At 40.8% G+C, this 27,932-nt stretch overlaps 2 protein-coding genes across 5 annotated transcripts in view; both read left to right on the top strand.

Moving 5' to 3' along the window:
• Positions 1-3,208, top strand: part of DOCK4 (dedicator of cytokinesis 4) — a 235,556-nt gene extending 232,348 nt beyond the window's left edge. For all 3 annotated transcript variants that reach the window (XM_083859833.1, XM_083859832.1, XM_083859831.1), the window contains one exon: positions 104-3,208. In XM_083859833.1, coding sequence (XP_083715959.1) covers positions 104-529 — 426 coding nt within the window. In that variant the 3' untranslated portion in view covers positions 530-3,208. The remainder of the gene's footprint in view (positions 1-103) is intronic.
• A 19,993-nt stretch (positions 3,209-23,201) lies between these two features.
• Positions 23,202-27,932, top strand: part of IMMP2L (inner mitochondrial membrane peptidase subunit 2) — a 432,115-nt gene continuing 427,384 nt past the window's right edge. For both annotated transcript variants that reach the window (XM_083859972.1, XM_083859974.1), the window contains exon 1: positions 23,202-23,237. The gene's annotated coding sequence lies outside the window, so the exon portion shown is untranslated. The remainder of the gene's footprint in view (positions 23,238-27,932) is intronic.

Here is a 27,932-nt window from a genome sequence, read left to right as displayed (position 1 = left end):
AGTTACATGCAGTGTATCTATGTACATTTTCGGTCTGAGCACAGAAACAGTCCCCCTTCCTATGTGCCAGGTGAATTCTTCTTCTGCCCTTTCTTTTGAGCAGGGGTCTGTGCAATCATTCACACCATCTCCAGTGGAGTATCATTCCTCGGGGCTCATATCCAACTCCCCGGCGCTGTCAGGGAGTTACAGCAGCGGCATCTCTTCGCTCAGCCGATGTAGCACATCAGAAACATCAGGCTTTGAAAGTCAAGGCAGCGAACCAGCAGTGACTGTCCCAAGCTACAACGTTTCCGAGGAGCCTGTGAGAAAAGAAAGCAAAACCCCGCCACCTTACAGCGTGTATGAGCGGACTTTGAAACGCCCCGTTCCTCTACCTCACAGCCTCTCCATCCCGCCCACCGCAGACCCTCCGGCACTGCCACCCAAGCCACAGCTGGTTCGGCCAAACAACCTGGAAAACAGCAGCAGGAGGACTGAGCAGGTTCCCCGGCCCAGGCCTCTGCCCCGCAAAGTCTCTCAGCTATGAGAAGCCACTTTTATATTTAATTGCAACACATTCTTTACTGTTTAAGAAATAATATTTTTTAAAAATGGTAAAACTCATTTAGTTAGGCACTTTAATATTTTGTCCACCTTTTCTTTTGAGTAATTTTGAAATGCTTATTAATATTATGTTGCACATTTGAAATGAAATTACTAATTTAGGTCGCCAGATATTATAGGAAGCATGAATGAGAGAATTTTTTTTTAATTTCATGGTGGTGAATACTGATAAATGTGTTTATTTGTACTTTAGTTTTATTTTAAAAAATCTAAAACCCTACAACTCTCATCTGAGTTAGCTGAATGCTTCTTACAAAATGCAGAATATACTGACTGGATCTTTACTACTAGAGATTATTGCACGCTTTCTAACAAAGTAGTCTGTAGACTAGGATGTTTCTGCAAGTAGGCTGAAAGTTGTTTCTCTTATCTGATGAATAGGTTGGTCATTTCAAATGTATGTGGCAAAACTGAGATATAATGCAAGTTATACAGCAGAGGACTGTTGTAAGAATGTGGTTTGGAATTTTTGAAACACACACTTGGCTTATATTATTTTTAGGATGGAAAAATACCTGTATTTAATTCAGCATACAGCACCATTCTGGTGAATCCCAATAAGGTTTTGTGCCATAAGTGTATGTACCTGACACATCCTTTTTCTTTTTGAGGTGCAATTTACTTTTATTCTTCCAGTTAATGTATATTTTTGTTGTTGTTGTTGTTTTTGTTTGTTTTTTTTTAAGCTAGCAGTTTTCTAGTGAACACGCCTGCTGTTCTTGAAAGTTCACCCTAAAATACAATCTGTGTATGAAATAGGTACAAATGAATTGTTCATTTTACTTGTGTACAAGAGTCAATACTGACTAATATCAAGGCAATTCACTAAATGAGCCAATTTTTAAAAATACAAATGGCTAGTTTACAATCCATACTTTTCAAAAGCTAATTCTGAAGGTCATTAATAATTTTGTAAAAATCTAGCAAAAATTCTGACCAGGTCCTTGGATGTGTTTGTGCCATTGGAGCCAGGCTTTTGATTTGCTTTTTAGCTTGATTTCTTCACCATCATCTTTATTGTTGAGAATGATGTTTGGCCTTAGGTTGTATTTTAGTAACTGGCATCTGAAGAGCTCTGGAAAGCTAATGCCAAGACATAGGAATGTGGAGGGGAAGTGAAAAAAAAAAAAAAGCACCTTCTGTATGTATGTTTTGTATCCTCTTTCTTTTATTGACTGTTAAATGTGCTTGGGAACAGATGTGTGAACTGCATTTTAAAACATATTGTTAAAAATATTCTCCCTCTTTTGTTGGGAAGCTCATGTTGATCTCAGCTGTGTTTGATTTGTTGATAGTTTAACTGGAAGAAAGTGACCACTTTTTTATATTCTCTCAATTAAACCTTCAGCAGTTACAAACTGTTGACAGTAGTTATAGAAGTTTTCTATAATAAATGTTCAAGTATTTTTGTACATAATTGGTAAATTTTAATAAGGAGTGTACCATTATGTGAAAAAGAAGCAAACAGTTGTGTATGCAGTAAGATTGTTATAATTATGCCAAATACTTTATGTATGGAAAAAAGAATATTTGTAAATATGTGCTTTTAACAATAATTCTGCCATATTGACTTTACAATTTTGAATGTCAGAAAAAAATAATATATGTTAAAATATTTATGTTTTAGTGAAAGTATTGATAACTTGAAAAGGAACAAATGAATTTTAGCTTTGTATCTTGCTGATTTCAAAGGCTGAAATTCCTTGAACTAGCTCTTGCTTTCTACTATAACATTTTTATGTCTGTAACCACATCATGAAACCTGTAGAAGGCTACATATTTATGCTGATATAAAGAAGTAATGCCTGAAATTTAAATAAGGTGTCACAAGTAAGATAACAAAGCTGCTCTGATTTTTTTTCCTACCCATGTAGCTTAATAGATTTTGTTGACTAGTGCTTGAGCACAGTACAGTATGAATCAGTGTTACTTGCTCCTGAAGCCTTTTTTTTATTATTTCTGGCAGTAAGCAAAATTGAGGACTTTATCATTTGTGTGCATTACTGGTCAGCTTTGCAGCAAAACATTTCACGAAGTCTCTGTTTACCTAGACACTCATATTGGTTGCTGCATAATGTTAGTATGAAATAAAAGAATTTGATTAATCTTTATAGGACAACTTGCTTTCTACAGAATGAGAGATTCTAATTCAGTTAGCCACAGAATGAAAGTTCTGACTCCTTGCCTTGCTAAATCCATTTTTTTTTCTGTTAAAAATCTTCTGGTGGAGTTTGCCCGCTATTTGGACCTGTAATTGCTCTGTGAGACAAGGTGGGGAGAGTATTGACATGCTCTTCTGAACAAGTGAAGAACATAAAATTCACTAGAGAGTTCACTGTAAATTAACCTGCATGAGCATTCTGTTTTTATTACCAGGAGGACATCAGAAATACTCTGAATGATAGAAAATGGTGTGAAATTGGCAGAGTACTCTTAAGCAGAGTTGACACATTTTCTGCTTAGCCAGTTTTGACAAATTGATTCTGTAGATCAGTTTTTCAACCTGATTACCTATAAAAATGTAGTATGAAATTTTGTTATGTATGTTGCAACACCCACTGCTTGAAAACCTAATGTAAATAAAGGTCTTGTTTGAATTTTATGTAGTAGTCATAAATATACTTTTACCACTTTCTAGATGATGGTGAGTAATTCAGAAGCTCATACAGGAAGATCAATCGGAACAAGTTGCTGTTACTTCCCAATAGCTTGAATGTCAGCCAATGTGTGTGTACTAGGTGACATAATCTTGTATTCAAATACCATATTTGAGATGCTCTGGTGTCTCTGGGATGCCAGAGAAACATCCTCAAACTCCACTGGCTGGCTTTGAAATGGCACAGTTCAGACTGGTTCCCATGATGGCATAGTAGCTCCGTAGTGTGAATGAGCTCAGTTATGATGTCCCAGGTCAGATGCTGTGTCAGGCCAATCGCTGTGTCCTGAAAGAAGCACAAAGCTGAAGTTACCCCTATTAGGAAAGGTCACAGGGCAGTGCAACCATGGCCCTGCTCACACAGAACAGGGAATAGCTATGTGAAAATCTTCTCTATGAAAGTGGCACCTTGCCCTGCTGCCTGACCGTTCTTCCTGTTCACTGATTGCCCAACAGCACCTGCACATAGAACTGTGACAGAGCAAAAACATACCAGTAGGCAGAAGTCAGTGCCTGAGGTATAAATGATGAAAACCATCTTGTTTTGAATGTAACTGTGGTCAGTGAGGCATGTAGCAGTATTGCCTCAGTAAACCCAGATGCTGACAGATTCAGATCTTTGCTCCAGAACCCTGCTGATTGCTGGAATTTCTGATGATTCAGGCAGAGCACTTACATATGCTGGCCAAAGGGCAAAGTCCCATCGGGTGGGATATTGTGGAAGGGTGGTTGTCACTGGATCCCTTGAGATTCTAACCTTGAACTAGATTCTGTGGGAGAAAGGAAAGTCCTTTTCCTACTAATTTAATTTGTCTTTGACATTTTAATTCAGCTTTTGACATATACCTCATAGAAGAAACTAGAATGATTAGTTTGGTTAACATGAACAAAAAAAAAAATATTGGGAATTAAGCAGCTAAACTATTCAAACCTCAAGAAACAGGAAAGGTTTAGATCTCCATACCTCATGTGTAAATTTTTTTTTTAAAAAAATAATTACTCAGTTACGAACTTGATGTGTCTGCTTTGACAGGCTGAGGGCTGTCAGACTTCAATGGGACTGCAGCCTACGAAATGAGCCTTCCAGGCACAGCTGGACAAACTTATCTAGGCTAGAACTCCTCTTCAATTGACTGATATTCATCCCAGGAAGACTGTGTTAGAAGAAGGGAAAAGGTCAGCAGTTGGAGGGAAACAAACAAAAAAACCCCAACCAAAACCAAACAAATAAACAACAACAACAACAACAAAAACCCAAACCAAAACAAACAAAAAAAAACCCCTGCAAACAAAACTTGGCCAAAACCCTTGATAACCTGACAATTAATCCAAGTGTGTTTTGACTAAGCCAGCAGATGTAGTAGGAGAAACCGAAATGTTACCTGAAACTGAAGCATCAAGTATATTTCTTTAGGCTATTTTGTAGCATGATGTTATACCAGCTTAACTACTGTTTGAGCTGAAGGGAGTGGAAGGGAAGCTGGAAGTCCTGACAAAATAGAGGATGCTTTTATTTTATAAAGGCCTTGGGGTGGGTTTTTTTTCTCTTTTGCTATGGCTAACCAGAGGATAGAGAAGACTGCCATGAGTTGCAAAGAGTTTCAAAATACCAAAGCCCTGCAAAATATCTAATATTTCCCTGCTCAACAGTTATTTTCTTAACCCATGATGCATAACTGATGCAGTGCATTTTGCAATTAACATCTCAGTATTTTAGGGAGCAAATCAATGTCAAAATTTCATAGTAAATAGCTTCTCTGATAGCTCTAATTTTGCTGCTGAAATTTTGGTTAAATATTTAAATGTTTTACATCAGTGATTTGCTATTGGAACTACATTCACTTGTGTATTCCAATTTATTTTACTTCTGGAAAATTCTACAGAGGAATTCTCTGCCTTACATTTTTGCTTATTTGTGAGAGACTGCTATCGCTGCTGGTTTATGTTGACCTCACTGACTTCCCTTGAAGTGCTTCCTCTTGATTTTCAAAAGAAAGATTGTTAGTGAGGAGCTACTTCTGCCTTTTCTGTGGGGAATATTTCAAAAGCACAGCCTGAAGGGGATGCAGCACAGCAACTGTTCCCAAGGGGGGACTATAAGCAAGGGCTTTGGGAACAAAAGCTGTGGGGGGAAGTTTACCCATAAAACTACACACGTAGGAGTTTGTGCTCACAGATACAGCAATAGCTCAAGAACAAGGACTAAATTAATTTACTAAATCAGGAGGTGGGATGTATGTAATGTCTGATAGGCTTTGCCAAAGGGTGAGGATCCGTCCCAACATGTCCTATAAATGGGAATCCTTTGCCTTGTTTCCTGATCTTTTCATGGAAAATGTAAAGCCAGGTAGACATTGTAAGTAATGCCAGCGTGAGGGGTGTAAGTTTCATTGTAGGATTGCTGGGCAGGGAAGAAATGCTGAATCTACACTTTAAGCCTGAGTTGATTTGAGAGATCATTCCTCTGAGTCTTTGGGCCACATTACATTCATGGAATGTAACTTGTGCAGTGATTTGCCCTTATACTTGGGAGAGCCAGCTGTCCATCTGAACTCCCATGCCACACTCTTTTTGCCATGTGTTGTGAGAGGAGGGCTTGCTGCAGGTGTGCCAGAGCACACTCTGATGTGGCCTGATCTCTGGGCTTCTTTTTGAGATGTTCAGTTCACCTTTGTAAGTATAGTGCTGTGGTAAATCCAAGGATGTGATACAACACCCAGTAAAACTATTCTGAAGATTCATACAAAAGTTTTAGAAATGGCATGTGTCCAAGAGTAGTTGGGTGAAGGCAGCTGGTACCTAATGAATTTGGTCCTGTCTAAAGAAAATTAAACTTTCTAACGTGAGCACAAAACACTTTACAAGGAACAAAACATATCAATAAACTCACCTTTTTTTTTCAGCTAGTGTATTAGGAGTTGAAGCAACAAAATATTACTGTGCTGTGCTCTTCTCAGGCCATTAAGTTCAGCAAAAGAAGATTGTGGACACTGGACAGAGGCTTTTTATGTTGCCAAGGAGAGTTTTCCTGAATCTACAGTTCTTCCTCCAAGTTCTGTCTCAGAACTAAAGCACATCTTGTCAATCCCCCTGAAGCTATAATTCAGTGAAGTTTTTATAGCTGTAAAACCTGAGCTGCATGATGATAAGCAAGCAAAATCAAAGCAAGTCATAACCTGCTAGTTTGAACATGCAGACAGGCGCTAAAGGGGAGCCAGCAGGGAGAAAAAAAAGAGAGAAAATTGGTTTTCAGGCCATAAAGATCAATTTTTACTTCTGGAATATTTGCTGCATTTTGAGAAGTACTGTATTTTCACCACATGCTTTACTGGGTTTTCCCCCTCTGTGTGAGGTAATGCTGGGAAATGGTTTTCTCTGGTGTTTGGGTAGATTTGAATGACGATATTTGTCTTGTACAAAAAAAAAAGTGGTTTTCGGGATTTTGTTTGTTTTTCTTCAGTCCTGTGACAGGGTGGGGCAGCAGAAATAAGACAAAAAAGACTGGTCAGTGCACCACCAGAGGTGGTCATGGACAACGGGGAATGGCTTCCCACTGAAAAAGAGTAGGTTTCGATTAATGTCAGGAAGAAATTCTTTACTGTGAGTGTGGCACTGGAACAGGTTGCTCAGAGAAGTTGTAGATGCCCCATCCCTGGAAGTGTTCAAGGCCAGGTTGGATGGGGCTTAGAGCAATGTGATTTAGTAGAAGGTGTCCCTGCTCACATCACAGGAGGCTGGAACCAGGTAATTATGGTCCCTTCCAACCCAGGGCATTTTATGGTTCCATGTTCAGAGAAGAACATCTATATTCTCTAGGAAGTTCTTGAACTCATACCTTCAAAGACTAACATTCAGTTCACTGTGGGCCCCTTACCCCTATGGGCAAAGACAAAAAATGGACAAGTTCCATCTTGCTGTGGGAAGTGTGCTTCTGTGTGTGCCTCCGGCATGGTGAGGTGTGGACATGGATGGGCACCATGGAATGCTGCCCTCTCTTTGGTATCCTTATTGCTGCAGCAGTGATGTACTTCTGGTACATGGAGTATCATAACTAGCTGTCACAGTACTGCACACAATTGTCTTACCTGCAACTAGCTGCAGCTGTGTCAAGTACACAGAAACAATCAAAATGTCCAATAGTAAGACAAAATTGCTATTTATCATTCTCACCAACTCTGCACTTATTTATCTTGAAAACTGGGAAACTTGATGGATTTTGCAAATTCTCTCAGTGAGCCTTTTCTGGTTCAGTGCTATTTTTACTGAAGATAACACCAGCCCATCTTGCAAGTGAAGCTTTCAGCAGTTGTGCTACATGAAACCAGGCACAGCATGAATGACAAATCCTCAACACTGTGTGGGCTCTTTAGAAAGATTTGTATTCCATGCTGAGCTGAAGGAGAGGGAGTGACCTGGGAGACTCTGAGCAGCCACTAAACCTGCTGGAAGCAGCAGCAGAAATGACAGCAGATGGCAGGGTCAGCTCATTAACTGCATTTATCTAATGAGAGACTTCCCATATACTGTCAAGCAACAATAAAAAAAAATAATCTGTCAGAAATTCCACCTGGTCATAATTGATCATTGTTAATAAATCTGTTCCAGAACAGGCTGCCAAAATCACAGCTATGATTGCCTGACTGAAACTAATCAGCAAATGCTAATTGCTGAGGTGAGTTGCTTTGGTTGGGTGACAAAAGGAACCAAAGCTGTGGCTGCTGCTGGCAGAATGGAAAGGTGTTCTGTGAAGGTATGCTGGGCTGACAAAACATCTGGTGAGTTTGCTGTTTCAGTCTAGCTCTGTGTGTTGTGAAGCACGGGATAGTAACACTTTGATCTAGAAACACTGATTATACATAAATGAATAAATATTGCAGCTATATTAACACAAATTTGCCCTGTAAACCACAGGTTTATTCCTGATTTCTACCTTGGTGTCTACGAAAAAAAAAAGGCAAGAGACCACAGTACCCAAACTAGAAAAGAGATTTCATTTAAGCCATATTATAAATTTGTTGTTGACATAGTACTGAGAAGTTTCAAACTATAACTTAACCTTTTATGTAGTTATCCATGCAGCATTCTGGGGACCTGAAGAGTCTCCAAAATGAGGCTCAGAGTGGGGCAGGTCCCAACCCGAATGGGTGGGGGCCACTGGAGGTCTGATGACAAAGAAATGATTGTTCTAAGGCTGCCATCCTGTATTTCCAGGGCAATTCCCCAGCTCCTGTGTCTTGCCCCTTTGGAAGACCAGACCCCTCACCCTCCTATGACATCGGAACTATTGGCTATGCCAGATACCAACAAGGACTTTCTGTTCTGCTGCTCCATCAGTCAACCAGCAGCACACAGCACAGTATAAACATGCCTTAAGCACACGTCTCGTCCAGTTTGTCCCTTCTGATACCAGCACCACCGCCTCAGCCAGGCCTGGTGGCCACAGGCAGCCGCTCGGTGCAGCCTGCCCTGGACCTTCTGGCAGCCCCGCGGCATCGGCGGTGTCAGTACAGGGCTGCCCTGAAGGGCCGCTGCCGCCCGGCATCTGCTGTCGCTGATTGCTGAGGAGCTCCCCGACTCCCTAAAGCAGCGTGTGCCATGACATGGCCCTGCTGGGGCGACCAGCAGCAGGAGGCACCCGGCGGGCCGCTCGGCCCCGGGTGTGGATGAGCACGAGGATGAGGGCAAGGGCAGGGCAAGGGAAACAAAGAGGATGAGGACAGGCACGAGGCACAAGGCACACAAAGTCACCCCGCGCAGTGGTGGCGGCCTGGATCCTCGGAGACGGCGACACGCGCGGGGATTTATCGGGGCCGTCACATATGGCACAGGCACAGGCCCGGCACAGGCACGGGCACAGACACAGGCACAGGCCCGGCACAGGCCCGGCACAGGCACAGGCACGGGCACAGACACAGGCACAGGCCCGGCACAGGCCCGGCACAGGCACAGGCACGGGCACAGACACGGGCACAGGCCCGGCACAGGCACGGGCACAGACACGGGCACAGACACGGGCACAGGCACAGACACGGGCACGGGCACAGGCACAGGCCCGGCACAGACACGGGCACAGGCACAGACACGGGCACAGGCACGGGCACGGGCACAGGCACAGGCACAGACACGGGCACAGGCACAGGCACAGACACGGGCACGGGCACAGGCCCGGCACAGGCACAGGCACAGACACGGGCACAGGCACAGGCACGGGCACAGGCACAGGCACAGGCACAGGCACAGGTACGGGCACAGGCACAGGTACGGGCACGGGCACAGACACGGGCACAGACACGGGCACAGGCACAGACACGGGCACGGGCACAGGCACAGGCCCGGCACAGACACGGGCACAGGCACAGACACGGGCACAGGCACGGGCACGGGCACAGGCACAGGCACAGACACGGGCACAGGCACAGGCACAGACACGGGCACGGGCACAGGCCCGGCACAGGCACAGGCACAGACACGGGCACAGGCACAGGCACGGGCACAGGCACAGGCACAGGCACAGGCACAGGTACGGGCACAGGCACAGGTACGGGCACGGGCACAGGCCTGGCACAGGCACAGGTACGGGCACGGGCACAGGCCTGGCACAGGCACAGGCACAGACACGGGCACAGGCACAGGCCCGGCACAGACACGGGCACGGGCACAGACACGGGCACAGGCACAGGCACAGGCACAGGCACAGGGCACAGGCACAGGCACAGGCACAGGCACGGGCACAGGCCTGGCACAGGCACAGGTACGGGCACGGGCACAGGCCTGGCACAGGCACAGGCACAGGTACGTGGGAGAAGCGCCCGGGAAGGAGGCGGCTCGCGGCTCTGGGTGCCGCCTCACCCCCTTCTCAGGTCTTCTGTAGGTGTCTTGTACTCCCTGCCTGTAAAGCATCATATTGACGAAATCATACAGCAGTCAGGGGGACACTGAGCACTCTGCCTCTCCTGCTTTGCCTGAATTTCACTAAGTGCCTATTAGATGATGCTTTGGCGCAGCACAGTCAGAACAGTGCAATGCATGGAAAAGGGCAGGCTCCCATCCTTAAGCATATTTCCAGCCAGAAATCATGGCATAGTAGAGCCAGAAAATAGGTGAATAAACAACATATCAGGAATATTGGATGCTGCTCTAGGGCAAACATGTTATTGAGTACATAGCTGTATGAGTTTTCAGCACCCAAAGAAAAATATTGCTGGTAATATTCAGGTCAAAAAAGATCTTGAGTTCTTCAAAAGAAATATGTTTTTGCACAAATGTGTTGTAAGGGGACAATTTTCTAATATTTTCCTAAATATGTTCAGAATAAATAGCATAATGGTGATGGATAATGAAGATATTAAGAGAATGTGTCAAAGAATAGTTGATGATAATGATAATTATTTTAATGATCTTATAAAATTAATTAAAAATAAATTTTAAGGTATATTTTCCAGTACTGATGTTCTCACTTTTTGCTTTGGTTTGTCTCTTCAGATCAAAGACTATTTTAAATGTAGTGGTTTATTAATAAGAGGGGTTTTGCATAGGCTTATGCATTATGCAATTGGGAATACCCACTAAGTTCTTTATATAATTGGAATTCTTCATAGAATAGGAATAAAAGTATTTAAACTTCAAGACTAAAGTATTTTTGCTTTAAGCAGATTACAACTAACATAATTTTATTTAAGTTACTTCCTCTAAGATTACTGTATCTAACAAGAGTATGAAAAAAGTGTATATGATCAGGTAAATACTTGGGGTGAAAGTGAAAGCTCTGTAAACCATCACAGTCAGATAGTTCAGAGGCAATCATCTTCAACAGACTAATCTTGAAATGCTCAGATGTAGTGGAGAATTGAAGCATAAAATTGCAATTACTACATAGTTGTGTTTTACTTCCGTAATGTGTTTTGAAATCAAGTGATGCTACACATTAGAATTTTAAAACCACATGCTAATATACAGCATACAATTAGTAAAAAAAGGGCAAAATAAAGGAATTCATATTCTTTCTAAGCTGTCAGAAATAAATGAGATCAGTGTGGCATGTTATAATCTACACATTTCTCACGTGTTTGGAAAAAACCCATCAAATGTAAAACCTTAAGTAAATTGATAAGTCTAAAACCACAATTAGTACACTAAATTGATCAAATTCAATAAAATACCAGTGAACTATTACACACAACATTACTGGAAAAACATGTTTTATGCCACTAAAGGATTACTAGAGTAACTTTATGTAAGCAAAAGTTTGGATTCATCTGGATGCTGTTCCACAGATTTCAGAGTACTTATTTCCAGTTAGGAAGAGCCAAACAAATAGCCTTTTACCTCTTTGAGCCCAAATTGAGAAAACATACATTCCCATGCTGATTTCACATCAATCTACAAAGGTGAAAAAGCTCAACCCCCAAAAACATACCCAAAGTTTCAAACCTATATATTCTGATCCCTAAAAGACCAACATTTTAGAATTCTTACCTTTAATATATATTTTGTCCTCACACACAGAATTTTCCCTAGCAGAGGTGATCACTTACATTTTAGAGTCTCCCAACTGAAGTTGTCATGGGGCTCAGTGCATATGATTTACAGTGTTATCCAGAAAATACAGGAATTTTATTCTGATATTTAATCTTAGTTCATGCTATAATCTCTGTGCATCATATGGAAATGTGTTTTATACCTGACACAAAACAAGTGGACATATTGTCTCACTTTTTAACCAAGGTGCGTAAAGATGCTTTACCATCATCATGCTAACTGCAAAAGATATTCATGGTACTTTGATAATCTGTAGTGGTATTTATGGAAGACATGTTTTTCTAGGCTTTTGACTTTTTAGTGTTTGCAAATTAGTTTAAGCCACAAGACATGTACTATTCTTTGTTAAGAATAAAGCTTGAAAGTTCACATTTAATATTTCAGGGGTTAGTATTTCCCCTTTCTTCTTAAAACCTAGGTCTCAAGCACCTGGAAAATCTGTAAAAATTCTGCCTTCCTTACGCAAACTATCTCTTTAGAAGAAATAGTTCATGCTGTGGCTTAGTTGGGGTTAGTCATATCAATCTGATTTTAAAAAAGAGGTTCTATAAGCAGATTCAGTGGAGTTACTTGTATTTACAACACTGCAATTCGGAACAGAACAGTCTAACCTGGAGAGAGCTATTGAATTTACCTTATTATACACAGTGTATTGAATGCAATACATTTGAAGGGATATTCTACTGGCACCTGGTATATGTAGTAATTGAAAGTTTTCAAATAAGACATCCAAAGGTACAAGGCCTGGCATTACTCTTCTTTGTTGATATTTAAAAGTCTGTATGAACGTACACCTTTGTATTTAGCATTCTCTAGGTTTTCAAATTTCCATGACCAAGGCATGTTGGTGTCAGCACTATGCAAGCAGCTTAGCATTTAGCTCTCACGCAGGTCTGCAGTGCTCAACCTAATAGTTCCCATGGCATTCCTCCTAGAAGGGCAACACCAACCAAATGTGACCAGGAGAGGCAGTACCTCCTCTTTCACACAGCAGTCCCATAGTTAAAGCACTCAGCTGGTCTGAGTGCTTTATGGTTGATCCATATGCAGTTTCCAGGTAGATCTTTGACCATTGTTGAGACTATCATAATGTAGTTAAGGTTGTGGAGACCATACCACAACTTGGGCCAAACCTGCAATAGTACTCCCTTCCCAAATTTTATGTTAAATATTATGTACTGTTAATCATGTTGAGGTTAGTAGGCATGTATTAATGTTACTTATAATATACTTTAAATGTGATAAATATAAGTTGGTGAGGCTGGGACACAGATTTTCAGTTAAACCCATATGAATATCAAACCCAACAGAATGGAGATGTGCATTTGTTCTTCCTTGTCATGTGTCTTGTCTCAGTTGTCGTATGTGTGGTGTGCTAGTTGCTCTCATTGGAAAAAATTCTGCTGCACTCTGTCATCTACAGCTTGAAAATGCTCTTCTTAATAGGCTCCCAACACAGGGTAAAGCACCTCTTGTACAGCTCTCTCTGTTTAGGTGACACAGTCAGCAGTTTGCTGTATTGTCAAACACAGCATGATTCAATTCATGTGTTTCTGGGGGGAGTAGGACACTGTGATTACATACCTGCCTACATGCTGCCTAGATAATTTCATTTTTCATTTAAAACTTGCCTGCTGAAGCAGAGTCAGAGAGCAGCTCTCAAACTTGTTTATCTCCCTGGGTGAACATTTCAGTGAGTAAGACATTGCCTGTATCACCACCAGCAGCAAAGTACCATAGCACACAGCTCATTAAAAGAGCTAATGCAGGTGCCTGTCCTCAGCACAGGATTTGACACAGCACTTGGGACTTGCGCTCACCTGAGCGCACTGAGGTACACAAGCCTTACCAATGGTGCTGCTCCAACCACAGCTGTTCTGCAGCTTTGGTACTGAACTGAGGAAACCAGGCAGCTCCCTGTGGATGCTCTGAGGACCAACTGCCCCTGGGTGCTTCCATTAGGCCAATGCATTCCTAGGGCTGGGAAGGAGACCAGGCAGAAACACAAAGCCTAGGTACTTGTAGATGGTTCTGGAGCTAGCCTTAAGTATATAAACCCAGAGTATATTACATTTATTTCCCTGCAAGGGATTTATATCCTATATATCCTATATTGACAGGTTGCTGAAGAATTCACCTGGCCATAGTAGAACACATTTTCACAGTTTTTTAAGATGCTAACCAGTAGACATAATATTCAGATGATAATATTTTGATCTTGAAGTTCCAAATTATTTTTTGCTAAGCCTTAGAAATTTCAATGTGTATGAACTTTAATGGACATATGAGATGAGTTTTGTGAATGAAAATGAGACCTGTACGCTTACTTGTGAATGTACAAATATAAGCAAATTAAAAACATGACTGTTTTTAAGGAGACACTATTACTGAGATTCATTTTAATGAGAGACCCAAACACCTGTGCTGCAATGACTTCAGGCAAGAGGATATATGCATACATGTAAATGAAGTCTGGGAAAAGCTTTAGAATAATTTCCATTGCTTTCCCTAATTTCTACCATTACATTTCATTTTTTTAGCTCCTGATGAGGCTGTTTTCTTGTGAGTTTCAGCTTTAGTGGTTCATGCAGGAATGTCAAGATAAGAACTGAAAAAATGACCCTGTAAAATGTTTTTTAAAATGATCAAGTATGCAATGAAAAGGAGACCTTTTCTCATTGAAAGAAAAATCTTACATCAGGTCTCAAGTAAGTGGCTCCAAGGTCAACTGATGGGAACTGAAATGCAGTAGAGTAAAAAATGGCTACATTAGATTTGACTAATTTAGGTGCCCCTGAAAACTACAGGCTGTTTTACTGGTGTGACCAGCAGACAAAGAGTGATAAGTGAGCTAAAGCCTTAACTCCATCATGTCTCCTTTGCCTGTTGCTGTCCTTTAGCTTAGGTGGGGCTAAGGAGCCTCACAAAGGAGTTTGTCTGTCCCAGCTACAGAACCCCACGAGAATGGACAGACCAAGGTGTGGTCAGACAAAAGTGGTCAGACAGATGAATGGCTGGGTAAGTTACACCCAGAAATTTCACTGGTATATATATTTGTGTGTGTGTATGTGTGTGAGTAGAGATACTGAGGGAATAGATGGCAAGAAGAGACCCAATTCCACTCAGTCATATAATCAGTGTTATTTTAGGTATCCTCATATAAACTTCAGACTGAGTATTTTACAGAAGATGTCCCTAATAACTCGAAATTTCTATCCAAACAACATGAATATGACTCAGAGGTAAGAAATTAAGCTGTGCAGTTGAGAATTGCCTCCTACAAACTACCACAGATAAACTTCATGCCAACCTGATCAGGTTTTGGAAACAACTTGTTTTGTCTTCAACCCTTGAGGTCCAGCAGGAAATTTTAGAATAGGCATTGAGCACTCTGAAGAAGAAGGAGCTGTGTAAATTACAAGAGCAAGTTACCATTTTCTTTTACATTGTAGCAACAGCAGTCAATATCTCTCTTGTACATGGAGTCAATCTGGGATGTATGGATTAACCCTAGAAACTCCTGAGCTTCAGAAAGAAACCAAAGATTTGAGCAAGGAAACTATAAACAAAATCCCCTTCCCTACACACTTCACTAAGTACATTGGTGCTTGTACACTAAATCCTGCTATTTTAAAACAAGTTAAATGTTTTGACACTCTTGATTCTTTGGGATAAGTGTAAGTCTTGCTATGGTAATTCCTGTCAGATATAAAAGCCTCATCTGTTCAGTGCTCTGATTCAGGTATGTGCAAATATAGCTTGCAGGAAAGGAGGATTTCACAAAGAACTTGCAGGTCAAATGAGGAATTATCCACAAGGTTATACAACAGCTGAGCAGTAGTGTTTGAACCATAACTCTGGATTTAAGTGTCTCAATTCTGCATCTGATGCCTTAGTCATTTATTGACTCTAATTTCATGTGTTTGGAAGGAATTTTTCCCATGGGAGGTTTCAAAAAGACTGCAGCTAGTTGTTCTTTGGAGATTTTGGATTCAGATGGTGGTGATGTAATTCAGAAAACATTTAAACTCAGCCCAGGCTATACTATTAGAAGTAAAAATTGTTTCAGCAAACAAAACGTACTCAGAATATGGTGACCCAACAAGCTGTAATAAGGTCTTCAAAATACATACTTAACAGAGGGAAATGGTGATGCCAATTGCCTCTAGCTGCTACACTCACTGTTCTCCTGTAACATTGTGTCACATACTTGTTTAAAATATATTAGTAATGAATGTATTATACTTTCTAAAGTACCAATATATAAGAAAAAAATCAACAAAAATGTGTGTAGCATTAAGAAAGAGAACTTTTTAAGAATGATTTGATGATGCCACTAGGAACTAATGGTGCTGACTAGGAACTAATTAGAGCTGCCGCTCTGGCCTTGGGTTTGCTTGCAGGGAGGTTCTGCTTACCCCTGGGCAAAATGAACATACCACGCAAGCTGCTGCTGACTGGGGGGTGAGGAGGGGAGGTGAGTTGGAAACAAGAGACAGAAAATGTTGCCATACTCTTCAAAGTGCTGCATTTGGGGTATGTGTCCATTCAGTAATTGCACAGGAGTTCAGTCACAGCAGGATTTTGTGATTACACAGCTTATTGTTCCTGCCTATTATAAAGGGGTCTTTGTTTTTGCCATTTGTCTCTCATATTCATCCACACTTTCTATTATGTTTCTGCTTGCTTGTCCCCCGCTTGTCCCCTACCAATTCTTCCAGACTATTATTTGCCATTTCAATACACTCCACCATGCACACATTGGTTTAATTTTCTCATGCCTCTGCTCTTTCAGTTGTTTCTATCTCGACAGCTCTCAGCCTGTTCTCCTACTTCTAATTCAGCTCCCACTCACTGAAAACGTCTCATGCTGATTTTACTTAATACAATATAGTTAAGGGTAGGGTTTTTCAGAGGCACATGCATAAGAGGATGGACTTTTCACCGTGAAAGCTATTTATTATGCGTTAGAAACAATGTTGAAATAAAGGTTGCTACAAACACTCTAGGGTAGACACCTTTGACAAGAGTAGACAAGGGTGGCCTTTGTGAGACCCCAGCAATGAAACTGTCTTAAAATGTCTCCCTCCCCCCTGCTTGGTTGAAGGGTGGGTTGCCCCACACAGTTATTATTTTCTCTGGTTAAAAGTGAATAGGTGAGGGAGGACTGAGTAATAAACAGTTCCTGAATTGTCTAGGTCTTCAAAAACAGCATATTATTAAACAACAAGCTGAGAGTGGTCAGATACACAGCTATAGTCAGAAAAAAAGTACTTCCTTAACCTGGTTGTTTGTGTCAGGGGCAGCAATGGTTTGTTCATGTGGCACTTACTGTGTTTTTGATTTAGGCTTCCCTGGACACTAATATTTAATGGAATTTGAGGAATTGCAAATGGCCTCACAAACCACTTCTTATTCTGATGAAACAAAGAAAGAATAATACAGAGTAAAAATGCTTTCACATCATGCTCTCATCAGAGTATTATGGGAAATATGGAAATAAAGAAAACAAATCAGCGCCTCCTTCACCCTTCATCAACTGCCTAACAACTTGCAACTTGTTAATTACATACCTATAAAATGGATGTACAGGAGAAATGAATCAGAAAAAAGTTTCTGTAATGAGAAAGGACAGCACAGAAATACTCATTCAATACAGGTAAATGTAAGCCTTTAAATCTGACAGTACTGAAAGAATGTACTGCATGTAATAGTATGCTAAATGTTGTCTGTTTTATGCCAATCATTAATAATCATTAATCTACAATGATTGCTCTACATTTGTTTTTTGGTACTAACATTTGGGGGTTTTTGCTACTAACCTTTGTAAACTCTACTTTTCACTTAAATGCAAGATAAGGATTTACACACTACATAGGATTGCATCCTAAATATATTGAAGAGTATCAAGCAATTAGTAATATTATGCTGAGTTACTTTCACATTTCTAAATACTTAGGACCCAGGTAGACCAGTAGCTCAGGCTCAGTAAATATATTATTGCTATGGCTAGCAGCAGAACATGGACTTTATAGTGATTTTGCAAATCTTCTGGACTTGTCAGGCTTTGCTGAGCTTGCTTTAGCATTCCTGCAACTATTTTACTTTGCTTACCTGTAACAACAATTTTATAATGATCAGGAGGTACTTACCGAATGTATTGATTTCCACACTGATGACCAGTGCTAGGCACAAGGACATGAGGAAATGGAATGAAGCTGGATCAGGGGAAGTTCAGATTGGACATAAGGAAAAGGTTCTTCTCTGAAAGGGTGATCAGTCACTGGAACAGGCTCCCTGGAGAAGTGGTCACTGCCACAAGCCTGCCAGTGTTCAAGGGGCATCTAAACAACTTAGCCATATGCTTTAGATTAGGTAGTCCTGTGAGGATTGGGGAGCTGGACTTAAAGATTTTTATGGGTCCCTTTCAAATTGAGATATTCCATGTTTCTGTATTTTACTTTTTGGTAATTTTATATAATTGTGGGATACAACCATAATTCATAGTAATAAGTGGTATAAGCAGATGGCAAAATGCAATGTTTATGCTCTTATTATAATGATGCAGTGCAGGGGATTACAGGGTACTTGGGTTATGTAAAAATGTGTATTCTATTTCACCTGTTAAAGAAATTGGGGAGATGTTTTTTCTTTAACTCTTGTAACTCCAGGGGGGACGAGGCAGGTGCCTTCTGGTAATGGGCCAGCTGTTAAAACCAGGTGGAGCTGTGCTCCTTATCTCTTCCACCACTCATCATCCCTGCAGGGGGATATCTTCTGGTAATGGGCCATTAAGGCTCACCAATGACATGGCATATTACATCATCCCATTGTGAGATGCTCCACCCAGTGGGGGGAGCCAAACCATTCCTACCTAGATAAAAACTGAGATATAGAAACACCAGGCATGCAGTGTTCCCAATGGATTCCCAGTGGAAGACCAGACTCATCTCATCATTACTGGACCCCTTCTACAGGATCATCTCTACTCCAACAGAACTACATCTGCCACTCCAGGAAGGTTTACTTTTGGACTGCTTCCAACACCCTGACCAACAGGGTGTCAGGTTGTATTTCTGACTCTGTAGGGGTTTCTAGGATTTTTGTTTGCTTGCTAGTGGGTTTTTTTGGTTTTTTTTTTACTACTACATTTGTGGTCTTAATATTCCTAGTAAAGGAATGTTATTCCTATTCCCATATCTTTGCCTGAAAGCCTCTAATTGCAAATTTATAATAATTTGGAAAGGGAGGGGGGTGATTTACATTCTCCATTCCAAGGGATATTCCAGCCTTCCCTGGCAGATACCTATCTTCCCAAACCAAGACACAGGGTTGGAATGGCAGGAGTGGGGGGAAGCGTAAGATGACACTGGAAACTTCAGGGTTGTAAACAAGTTCCTGTAGGTCAGCTAAAAATACACTGACCTGGGGAATTGGGAAAAACCAGTTGCAGGGGTAACAAAGAAAACAAACAACTGCCATTGCACTAAACCAAACCATCTAAAGACCTGTGGAAAACACAGAAGAGTGAGCAAAATAGCAGGGAGGTAAATGTAAGAAAGTTGTTATAAAAATTTTATTAGAATTTCTATTATAGACTTTTTTTCTTGTAATAAGATTGGTTGTTTTTTTTTTTTTTTTTTAATTATTAAATCTGAACTGAAAAATCTTTCATGAGCCTGTCAAGAACTTACCTTTGTTGACAACAGACTCTTTGCTAATTATGTCTATTTTCTTCTTTCCTATGAAAAATATGAGTGTAATAACAGTTCCTTGAGGAATCCAACACAATTAACTTGACTATCATAAGTTATTGATATATCATTGATATATATTTTCTGGCCTTCAAAGATTATGGTATTTTCACTGACTCATGATAGGATTTCAGGAATAAATGTCTTGTGTTTTAATTCTCTTTTTCCCAGATGGAGAGGTCACTAGAGAATTTTATGCTCTGTGGCTTGCCTGACCAACTGGAAGCAAAATCTACTTTATTCAGGCCAGACTATGTTTTAGTGTGTATGAGGCATAACATGAATAGTATGTGGTCAAAGGTAGCAGGAGTTAGATTCCCAGTCATGTAATGAAATAGAGATGAAGATGCAGCAATCATATTTTTTCCAGTACAATAGTAAGTTTAAGATTTATTGCCCTCTTTTGTGCCACATCATTGATTGCTGCCCTTGGGCCTCAAGTTCTTCAAGCCACAGCTGGACTATATGAAGTGTTTATCTGCAATATCCATTAAGAAATCAGACTTTTTGATCCTGTGCCCCCTTTTCACTGCACCTTTTCTTTATGCTCTGAGGCAGTTGGATCTGGCCCAGTATTTTCCTCCAAAACACACTTCCTCAGAGCAGTGCACTCAACACCACTCAAACATTCATTCTTTTACTATATGGAGGAAGATAAAAATGTCTTAAATAATCTTACATTTGCAAATACAACTATCTGTAGGGTAACTCAAATGTAATTTTAACTCAAGCACGTCTTGAATATCTCCCAGAGATTTTCTGTGTTCTTAAAATGCAAAATGAAATTAACCTGGAGGAAACTGAACTAAATGTGTTTTTAGCCTAAAGCTTGCTGTTTGAGAGTCTGTGGAGTATTTTAAATGGATATTGTAGTGCAAAAGTTTTGTAGGTTGCCAAGAATGCTTTAATGGTACTCTCAACTGAAAAGTAATTGAAGAGGTGGGTAAAAAGGACTTGCTTTTTCTTTTTTTCAGTCACAGATGCATCAAAGCATAGAAGCAGCAAAACATTTTCAGTACCTTCTTGTTAGAGTTGAAAGCAAAAAACCTTGTCATTTACTTTTGGGTACCAGTGCAGTTGCGGTAGGAATACTTATGAAAAAAAAAAAGAAAAAAAAAAAAGGTGCAAACATTGGTAATGCATCATTTGCAGCTCATAATGTCAGTATCAGCTTAGATAAATGTCACTTTATCCACAACTAAATGAAGAGTAAGAATGGGCATTTCCTGCTAGTTGCTTAGCACACACCTGATTTCAAAATGAAGAGAATTGATAAGCCATGATTTGATCTTGAGTGGTTTATAGCAAAAATCTTTAATCTGAAAAGAGTTTCAGCTCGAGTTTTAGAGGGAATTATTTCACACTGTCAGCTTCAATGCATGGAAGCATCGAGGCACATTCTCGTAAGATGTTTCTCTAATGTTACAATTAAAAAGACAATATTGTGTTTTGTAGCATATTTGTAAACAGCTAGTGAAGGTTTCACAATAAAATTTTTGCAGAAAAATGGAGATGGTGGATAGCAGTGGCAAAATATTCTATTAATTTCCACACAATACACTGATAACCTACCTGTAGAATCTTAAAGACAGCACACTATTCAAATGTGTTAAAGAATGCATTAAATAAAGGTTAACTAACAACAAAGTTACTATGACTTATTTGATTGTAAAGGTAATGCTTATTTAAAAATGTGTCAAGGGAAAACAAAAAATGAAATAGGGTTTCACTGGTTTTCCCTGGGTAGCAAATATCTTGGTACAAAGCGATACATATCAAATCATGTATTTCAGAAAACAAAATCATACCAAAGCTAAGTATGTTTCTTTCGTGAAAATGTTTTAAGCATGTCCTGGTTTAAAAGACAAGTGTTTGTCAAGGAAGGCGGGAACCTCCCTGGAATGGAAAAAAACGACCGTCTCCCAGTGCCCGTGGCACCGCACACATTGGCTCTGGACCCACGAATGGCCGGGAAACAGGGAGAAGGCGAGCAGGCCTGCAGTGTACAGACAGCGGTGAACGGGAGGCTCGCAGCCATACACGGAGCAGCCCCGGGGCAGGGTCCGGCGGGAGGCACTGCGGGTCCCGGGGTCTGGCTCCACACGCGCTGGCCCTGAGCTCCCGAGGGGCAGGGAAACATCAAACAAACCGGCAGGCCCCGGTGGCGGTGCTGAAGGAAAAAAAACAAAAATCCAAAACAAACCGAAAAAATGCCACAGGGTAACAGGAACTCAGAGCAAATCCATTCACTATGTTGAGTGGCTGCTGCCCCAATCCCCCAGTGGAAGGAGGGACCAGCCCCAGCTCCAAGCCCTGCAGGATCCCGGAAGCCCCTTCACCCATGGCGATATTCCCCCAGCCGTGGCAGGGGAGGGAGGGGACGACGGGGAAGGTGGTCAGGGCAGTGACAATTCTGGGCACACAATGTCTATGGATAACCCCATCACCATGAGCTACGCCCCAAGTCCCACAAAACAAAGCATTAAAAGTGGTAAGCATTGCTGAAAGGCTTGGATTTTACAAAAGGCTGGGCATTTTGTGTTTGGAATAGTGTGTAAAAAGAAATTGTATAGATCATGCGTACATAATTCATATACTTTGTACTAAAAATGGTCTTAAAGTGTGCCTTCCAATTCAATTTATTAATAAGTACTCTACTGCAGTGCCTTCTAAGATAGTTGACTCCTATCTCAAACAACAGTGGAAATATTTTATCTCTGTATAAAGACATGATCAGATCACAGACAACTACACATCTATACTTTCAGAGCTCAGCCTCAAAGTCAAGATCAATTCAATTATGAACAATTTTATATTTGAGCTTAAAAATAACATTTTAGTAATAAATTGCAAATATCTGACTGCACAGACCCGGCAGAGGTATCATCATACATTGGTTTCCAATAATGGCCTGACTAGTAGAAGTATCTCACATCTAGTTAGGAACTCCTTGAGCCAGAGGCAGTTCCTACGTGTGTGATAACCCATAGTGGATTTTCCCTCTTTGAAGTACATGAACTATGTGGAAAAACCTCCTTCTTCAGACAATACTAGCACCTGTTACAGCAACTGATAAAAACAAGTAAACACTGAATGAAGACACAAGGCCTGGTGTATCCATCAGCACCAGGCAGGAAAGCCCAGCCAGCATCCATGGAGCCAGTCCAGTGCAGCCAGCTGTATCTGCAGCAGATGTGCCTGACATCAGTCCCCATCAAATCTGGTCTGCTCTGGGGGAAGTCACCGCCTGAACAAAAATCCTGCCCTTTTGTGTGGGTTACGCTATATACAAGGTACAGAACAGCTTTGTACTGAAATATTAAGAACTCTCAATATTACATAGGAATATCCAAAGAGATTTATTGTTGTCCAATTGCCAAAAAATGGCCACAAGAGTATACTCATGGTGTATTTGAATCTCCGTCCTCACTGAAGGAAAACACGGTCACTGCAATGCAGTATCCTCAAGTTTTTGGGGAATCAAGCTGTAACTACAGGGGCTGACAACGGATCAGGCCAGGTACCGTATTCCGCGCAGGGCCTGTCTTTTCTGTGCGCGGCACAAGGCGAGCCCGGCAGGCCGCGGCCCCTCAGGGCGGCCCGGGGCGGCCGTTCGGGAGCCCCGCGGGCTCCGCGCCTCACGTGACGGTGCTGGGCCCGCCCCCCGCCGAACGGAGCGAAGGGTGAGCGACGGGAGCGGCCCGAGCCGGGCGGGGCCACGGGAGCCGGGCGGGCTCGGGGAGCCGGGGCGGGGAAGGGGCCGGGGAGCCAGCCCGCCGTTGGAGGAGGGAGCGGGGACGGGCGTGAGCGGAGGGGCCTCCGCGGGCGGTGGCGGGGACAGGCGGGCACCACGCGGCGGGCCCGGCCGCCAGCTCGCCCCAGCGCTCGCCCCAGCGCTCGGCGCCGCCCCCGCCCCGCCCCGGCCGGCGCGTCCCCTGGGGCGGGGCCCGCGGGCTGCCGGAAGCGCCGCTCCCGCACGGCGCCCCCTGCCGCCTCCCCTCGGTGCGGGGGTGTGTCATTCCGCCCTTCTTCGCCCTTCAGATTGCCCCTTCAGAGTACCGGGATAGCTATTTCCCGTGGGAGGGGACTGGGTTAAAAAGCGGCGGCAGAGTCAATACGAGAACAGCGCCGCGCTGTGCATCCTCCGCCTGTCAGAGGCCGTGCCCTGCTGCCGGTGCAGGGCGGGTCACTGGGGCGAGGGAATGGCAGCGACTCCGGGGTCCTGCTCCTCTTCACTGGCATCATGTCTGTGGCTGAGACTTGTGCTGTCTACTGCTCTTGGTCCTGCACTAAATGCAGTTCTGGACTAAATGCAGTTCTTACTTAACGTATTTTTCTGTTTTATGACACTTCTATCACATCTTGTGTTTGTCCTGTGAGGACTACAGTTAATGACTGTTCTCTGATATCCCGATGGAGTGGCTTTCCTGTTATCCTACATCCTGGACATCTGAGAGAGAATTTTTTGTTGTTTTTAGTTGGGGCTTTTATTTGTTTTATTTTTTGTTTATAATAATATAACTTTCATAAAGTGGCTGCTTTTCCACATCTGGTGGAAAGGCTGCAATGTCTGAAGCTGAAGAGATTCAGCCATTTCCTAAACACGTCTCTCTGGTGTTCCTACTTTTTTAAAGGCAATTTTTCTGGGAAGTTGGCAAAAAGCTTAGATAGAAAAAGTACAGCTGAACAATAAGTAGACTCTAACCTTGTAAAATCTTTTAATTAGCCAGTATTCCATTATAGAAGTTTTACATTTTTTTTAATGTTACCATTCTTGTTCTGTGGAACTGGAATTCCTTGAGCACACCAAGATACCAGAAAAGACAAAGCTGCTTTACATCTCTCTAGATAACTTCCTTGTAGCAGCACATTTTTATTTTCTTTTTCTCCTGTAAGAACAGATGCCACACATATTTGTACAATGTTCAGCTAGGAAGAAAATCGGAATTCTCAACAAAATGTACTAGGAAGACAGAACCTCTTGAGGATTTTTGGGTTAAATGAAGTAATTTCTCTAGAAAACTTCAGAATGAGACTTGATTATTCCGATATGCAGCTTTGTAACTGAATACATATGCATATTGTAAAAAAAAAGTTAACATTTTTAACTACTGTATTTGAAAGATTTTCCAGGAGTCTTTTATTTAATTTACTTTTAAAAGTACAGGTTATTTTATTTAACTTGTATGTTGTTACCAAAATAAATTTTTTCCTGGACCTGGTGGCAAATAACTATACCTATGGTGTAGTAGTGAGTGATATCCAGATCCCTGAAAATAATATTTTAAGCATGCTAGCAATAATTTCAGGATTCAAATGGTTTCACAGTGACAGTTGTAATTTTGTGGTGAGATCTTCATAAGTTGACTAGGGTGCCACAGATTTCAGCTGTTTCTGGAAACCTGTATCCTTATCCTCGTTAAGTTGTTTTGCTTATTCCTGAGACCTGAGAAACTTACATGGCGGTTGAAGTTATCACAAATCCCAGACTCAAAATCAATATGGTGGGGAATGATGGATACACATGGTCTGATCTTAACAAGTCCCACAGTGACCTCTAGAGTTCAAGGATAAAACATGAGTTGTTAAAATAAAGGACATTATTTTTGAAGGTATAATTTTCTGTATTAGTTTACATTTAGTTTATGACTATCCCCCAGACAGTAGACAGTAAGTACTTGGTTCTTTAGGTTTTACTGCTGGGTTTCATGGGAATGTTCTGTTGGGGAGTCGGTCCCAAGTCCCCTGCTTTGAGCAAGGATGCACAAAGCTTTTTTTACAGTAGTTGTGGGAAAACTAGTAGTTTCCGTGAAGTATGCTGATAATGGAAAATACCTTTCAAATAGTGAAAGCATTTTCTATTCTTTCTCTTAGCATCACTTTTTTCATACCATAATAAATATTATTTTCAGTCATTATTTTGTCCGCATATACTCGGTGCAAACTGGGATGCTTTAAAAATTTATAGCTGAGAATCTTATTTCTTCTCTTAATTTGTTTTTGTATTCATTTGACTTTCCATTAGGCTAGAAGAAACTTCTCTGTTCCATATGAAACTTAGTTCCTCTTAATTCAAAAGCAAAGCCTTTTAGAAGAATTTGTTTCTGATGATATTAATGTTTGAAGCTGAGTGCTGTTATTCTTAGGCTGTTCATTGAATGTGATCTGAATACTTAAAGGTATATATTTTGGTGAAAACTGAATATTCCCTTTTTTTGTTGTAGTTGTTTTTGTCTAAGATTGGTTCTGGATAACCACAACTAACATGAAGTTCTATGGTGCTTGAAATAATCCAGAGAGTTGACTAGATGAATGTACAAATTCATTGAAATTCAAAGGTTATGCTGTTGTTTACTGTAAATATAATTTACAAATTCACTAAGTTTCAAAGCAACTCCCCATTTATGCAGTCTGCTTGAGAGGAAAACATAGCAGCAGCTGGTAGTTGTTTGGAAAGGACACTTAAAATTAATTTAGACAATTAACTTTGGTTGCAGGCATTGAATCCTTCAGCTGAAAGCATCACAGAACTTTCAATTGTAGGAAGCTGCGTGTGTGTTATGTTGCTCTCTTAAGTGAGTTCCAAAAAATGATGTAATTTTGTACTTTCCTTTCTCTACAATATATATTAATGACCTTTGGTTTCTTTGAAGGTACAGGAACATGGAAAAACCCAATATTGTAACTTCTATGTTAGAAGGGCTGGTACTCTGCCAGTCGCTTGTGATAGTACTTGCAAGATATTTCATTACATCTGAAGTTTTAAGTGCTGGGAAAAAATCTGATTTGTCATAAATACTAATTTTTAAAATTGTAATTCCTTTTCTTGATGCCTGTGTGTATCAAATGGAATCCTGAATAACTTGGAAGAACTGAGGGATGGCTGGTTACATGCCATCCTGAACTAGTTGTTAATTTGAGATTAACTTTGGTCTACAGCTGTGTTTTCTTCCAGTTTTGCTTGTATTTGAAGAGTGTAATGTTTTATTTGGAAATAGAAGATTTTCCATTAGGGTAAAATTTGTGTACTTGAAACACAAAATTAATTTGTAAGAATATGAATTTCTTTCCATTAACGACCAACATGTCAACTAAGCCTTTGTACATGACATATATCCCAGTGATGGGATATAGTAATATTATATTAAAAGAAGAATCAGTTCCATATTAAACTGATTTTCCCCCCAGCAATAATTCTGTGACTGATTATGTTGATGATTTTTGTGGTTTAAGCTTTTCTATTTGGTTTGCAAGCTGAAAGCTCATTATGGTTGATCTGGTTTTGTCTGCTTCTGGGAACTTCTCTGTATGTTACAGCACTGACAAGATTAGAAAAATGGATTTTTATTGTTGTTTTTCTTTATTGTGGTAGACTGGAAAAAAATTCTACATATTTCTTAGGGCTGGGAGCTATTACATGGAAATTGTAATTGTTTAAATTCAAGCAAAGGCATAATAAAATGGTACAAAAGAAATTGAAACTAACAGAATCTGCTGCTTTGTATTTGGAACAAGCAAAACATCTGGATGTCAGAACAAAGTGACTAATTTAGAGGAAAGAAAAAAGAACAGCAGAGCATAGTGTGCAGTTGCTGAAACTGCAGATTAGGTTATGATTTGCTTCTTCAGTAACACAGCAGTCATTTCCATGACCTGAGTTATTTCCAAACTCACAATAAAGGAGTGTTCTTTAATGTTTGTATGCTAGGGGATAGAGGGAGAGTAATATGATGGAGGAATAGGATGAGTAAAATCTGTGCAGAATATAAATACATTAATTGAATAGACATGTTACCACTATGGTGGAATAATACTAGGATAGAGTTGGCTTTATTGAAGGATAAATGAGAGCTCCTCTGGAACCAGATAGGATTTTTTAATGGAAACTTAAATGCACTGATCTATATTGATTATTTTAACTGGAAACTTATGGACTAATCTATTTTGATTCTTCTGTGGCATTCATCACCATCATGTCCAGGCCTGTACTTGGATAAATATATGTGAATTAAATCAGCCTACTAAAAACTCTGCATGCTTGTACCCTTACAGTAATCACTGTAATATAAAAGTTATGGAAATGTGCAACTAAAATGGGAAATGAGAGTCAGGCTGCATGGCAGTATTTAGCTCTGGCCTTGTATCATGAAAGATTGTAGAAAAAGAATGTGTTAAAAAGATCACACAAGTTCTTAAACTGAGCGATATCCTGTTGTTAAGCTATCTTTGAGTTAGATCAGTCTTAAAAACAAAAGTTTTTGTCCTCAGTTTTATGTTTCATAGGACACAATAAACTTGGGCTTATTCATGTGTTGTGTTTTTTGTTATGAAAGTCTTCTTTGTTTTCAAACCATATATCCTGAATTCTAGTGTGATGC

This window comes from Zosterops lateralis, assembly GCF_965231275.1.
Source record: "Zosterops lateralis genome assembly, chromosome: 4".
Taxonomy (NCBI): Eukaryota; Metazoa; Chordata; class Aves; order Passeriformes; family Zosteropidae; genus Zosterops; species Zosterops lateralis.
The sequence above is the reverse complement of the archived record's forward strand: the minus strand, read 5'-3'. Positions and strand labels throughout refer to the sequence as shown.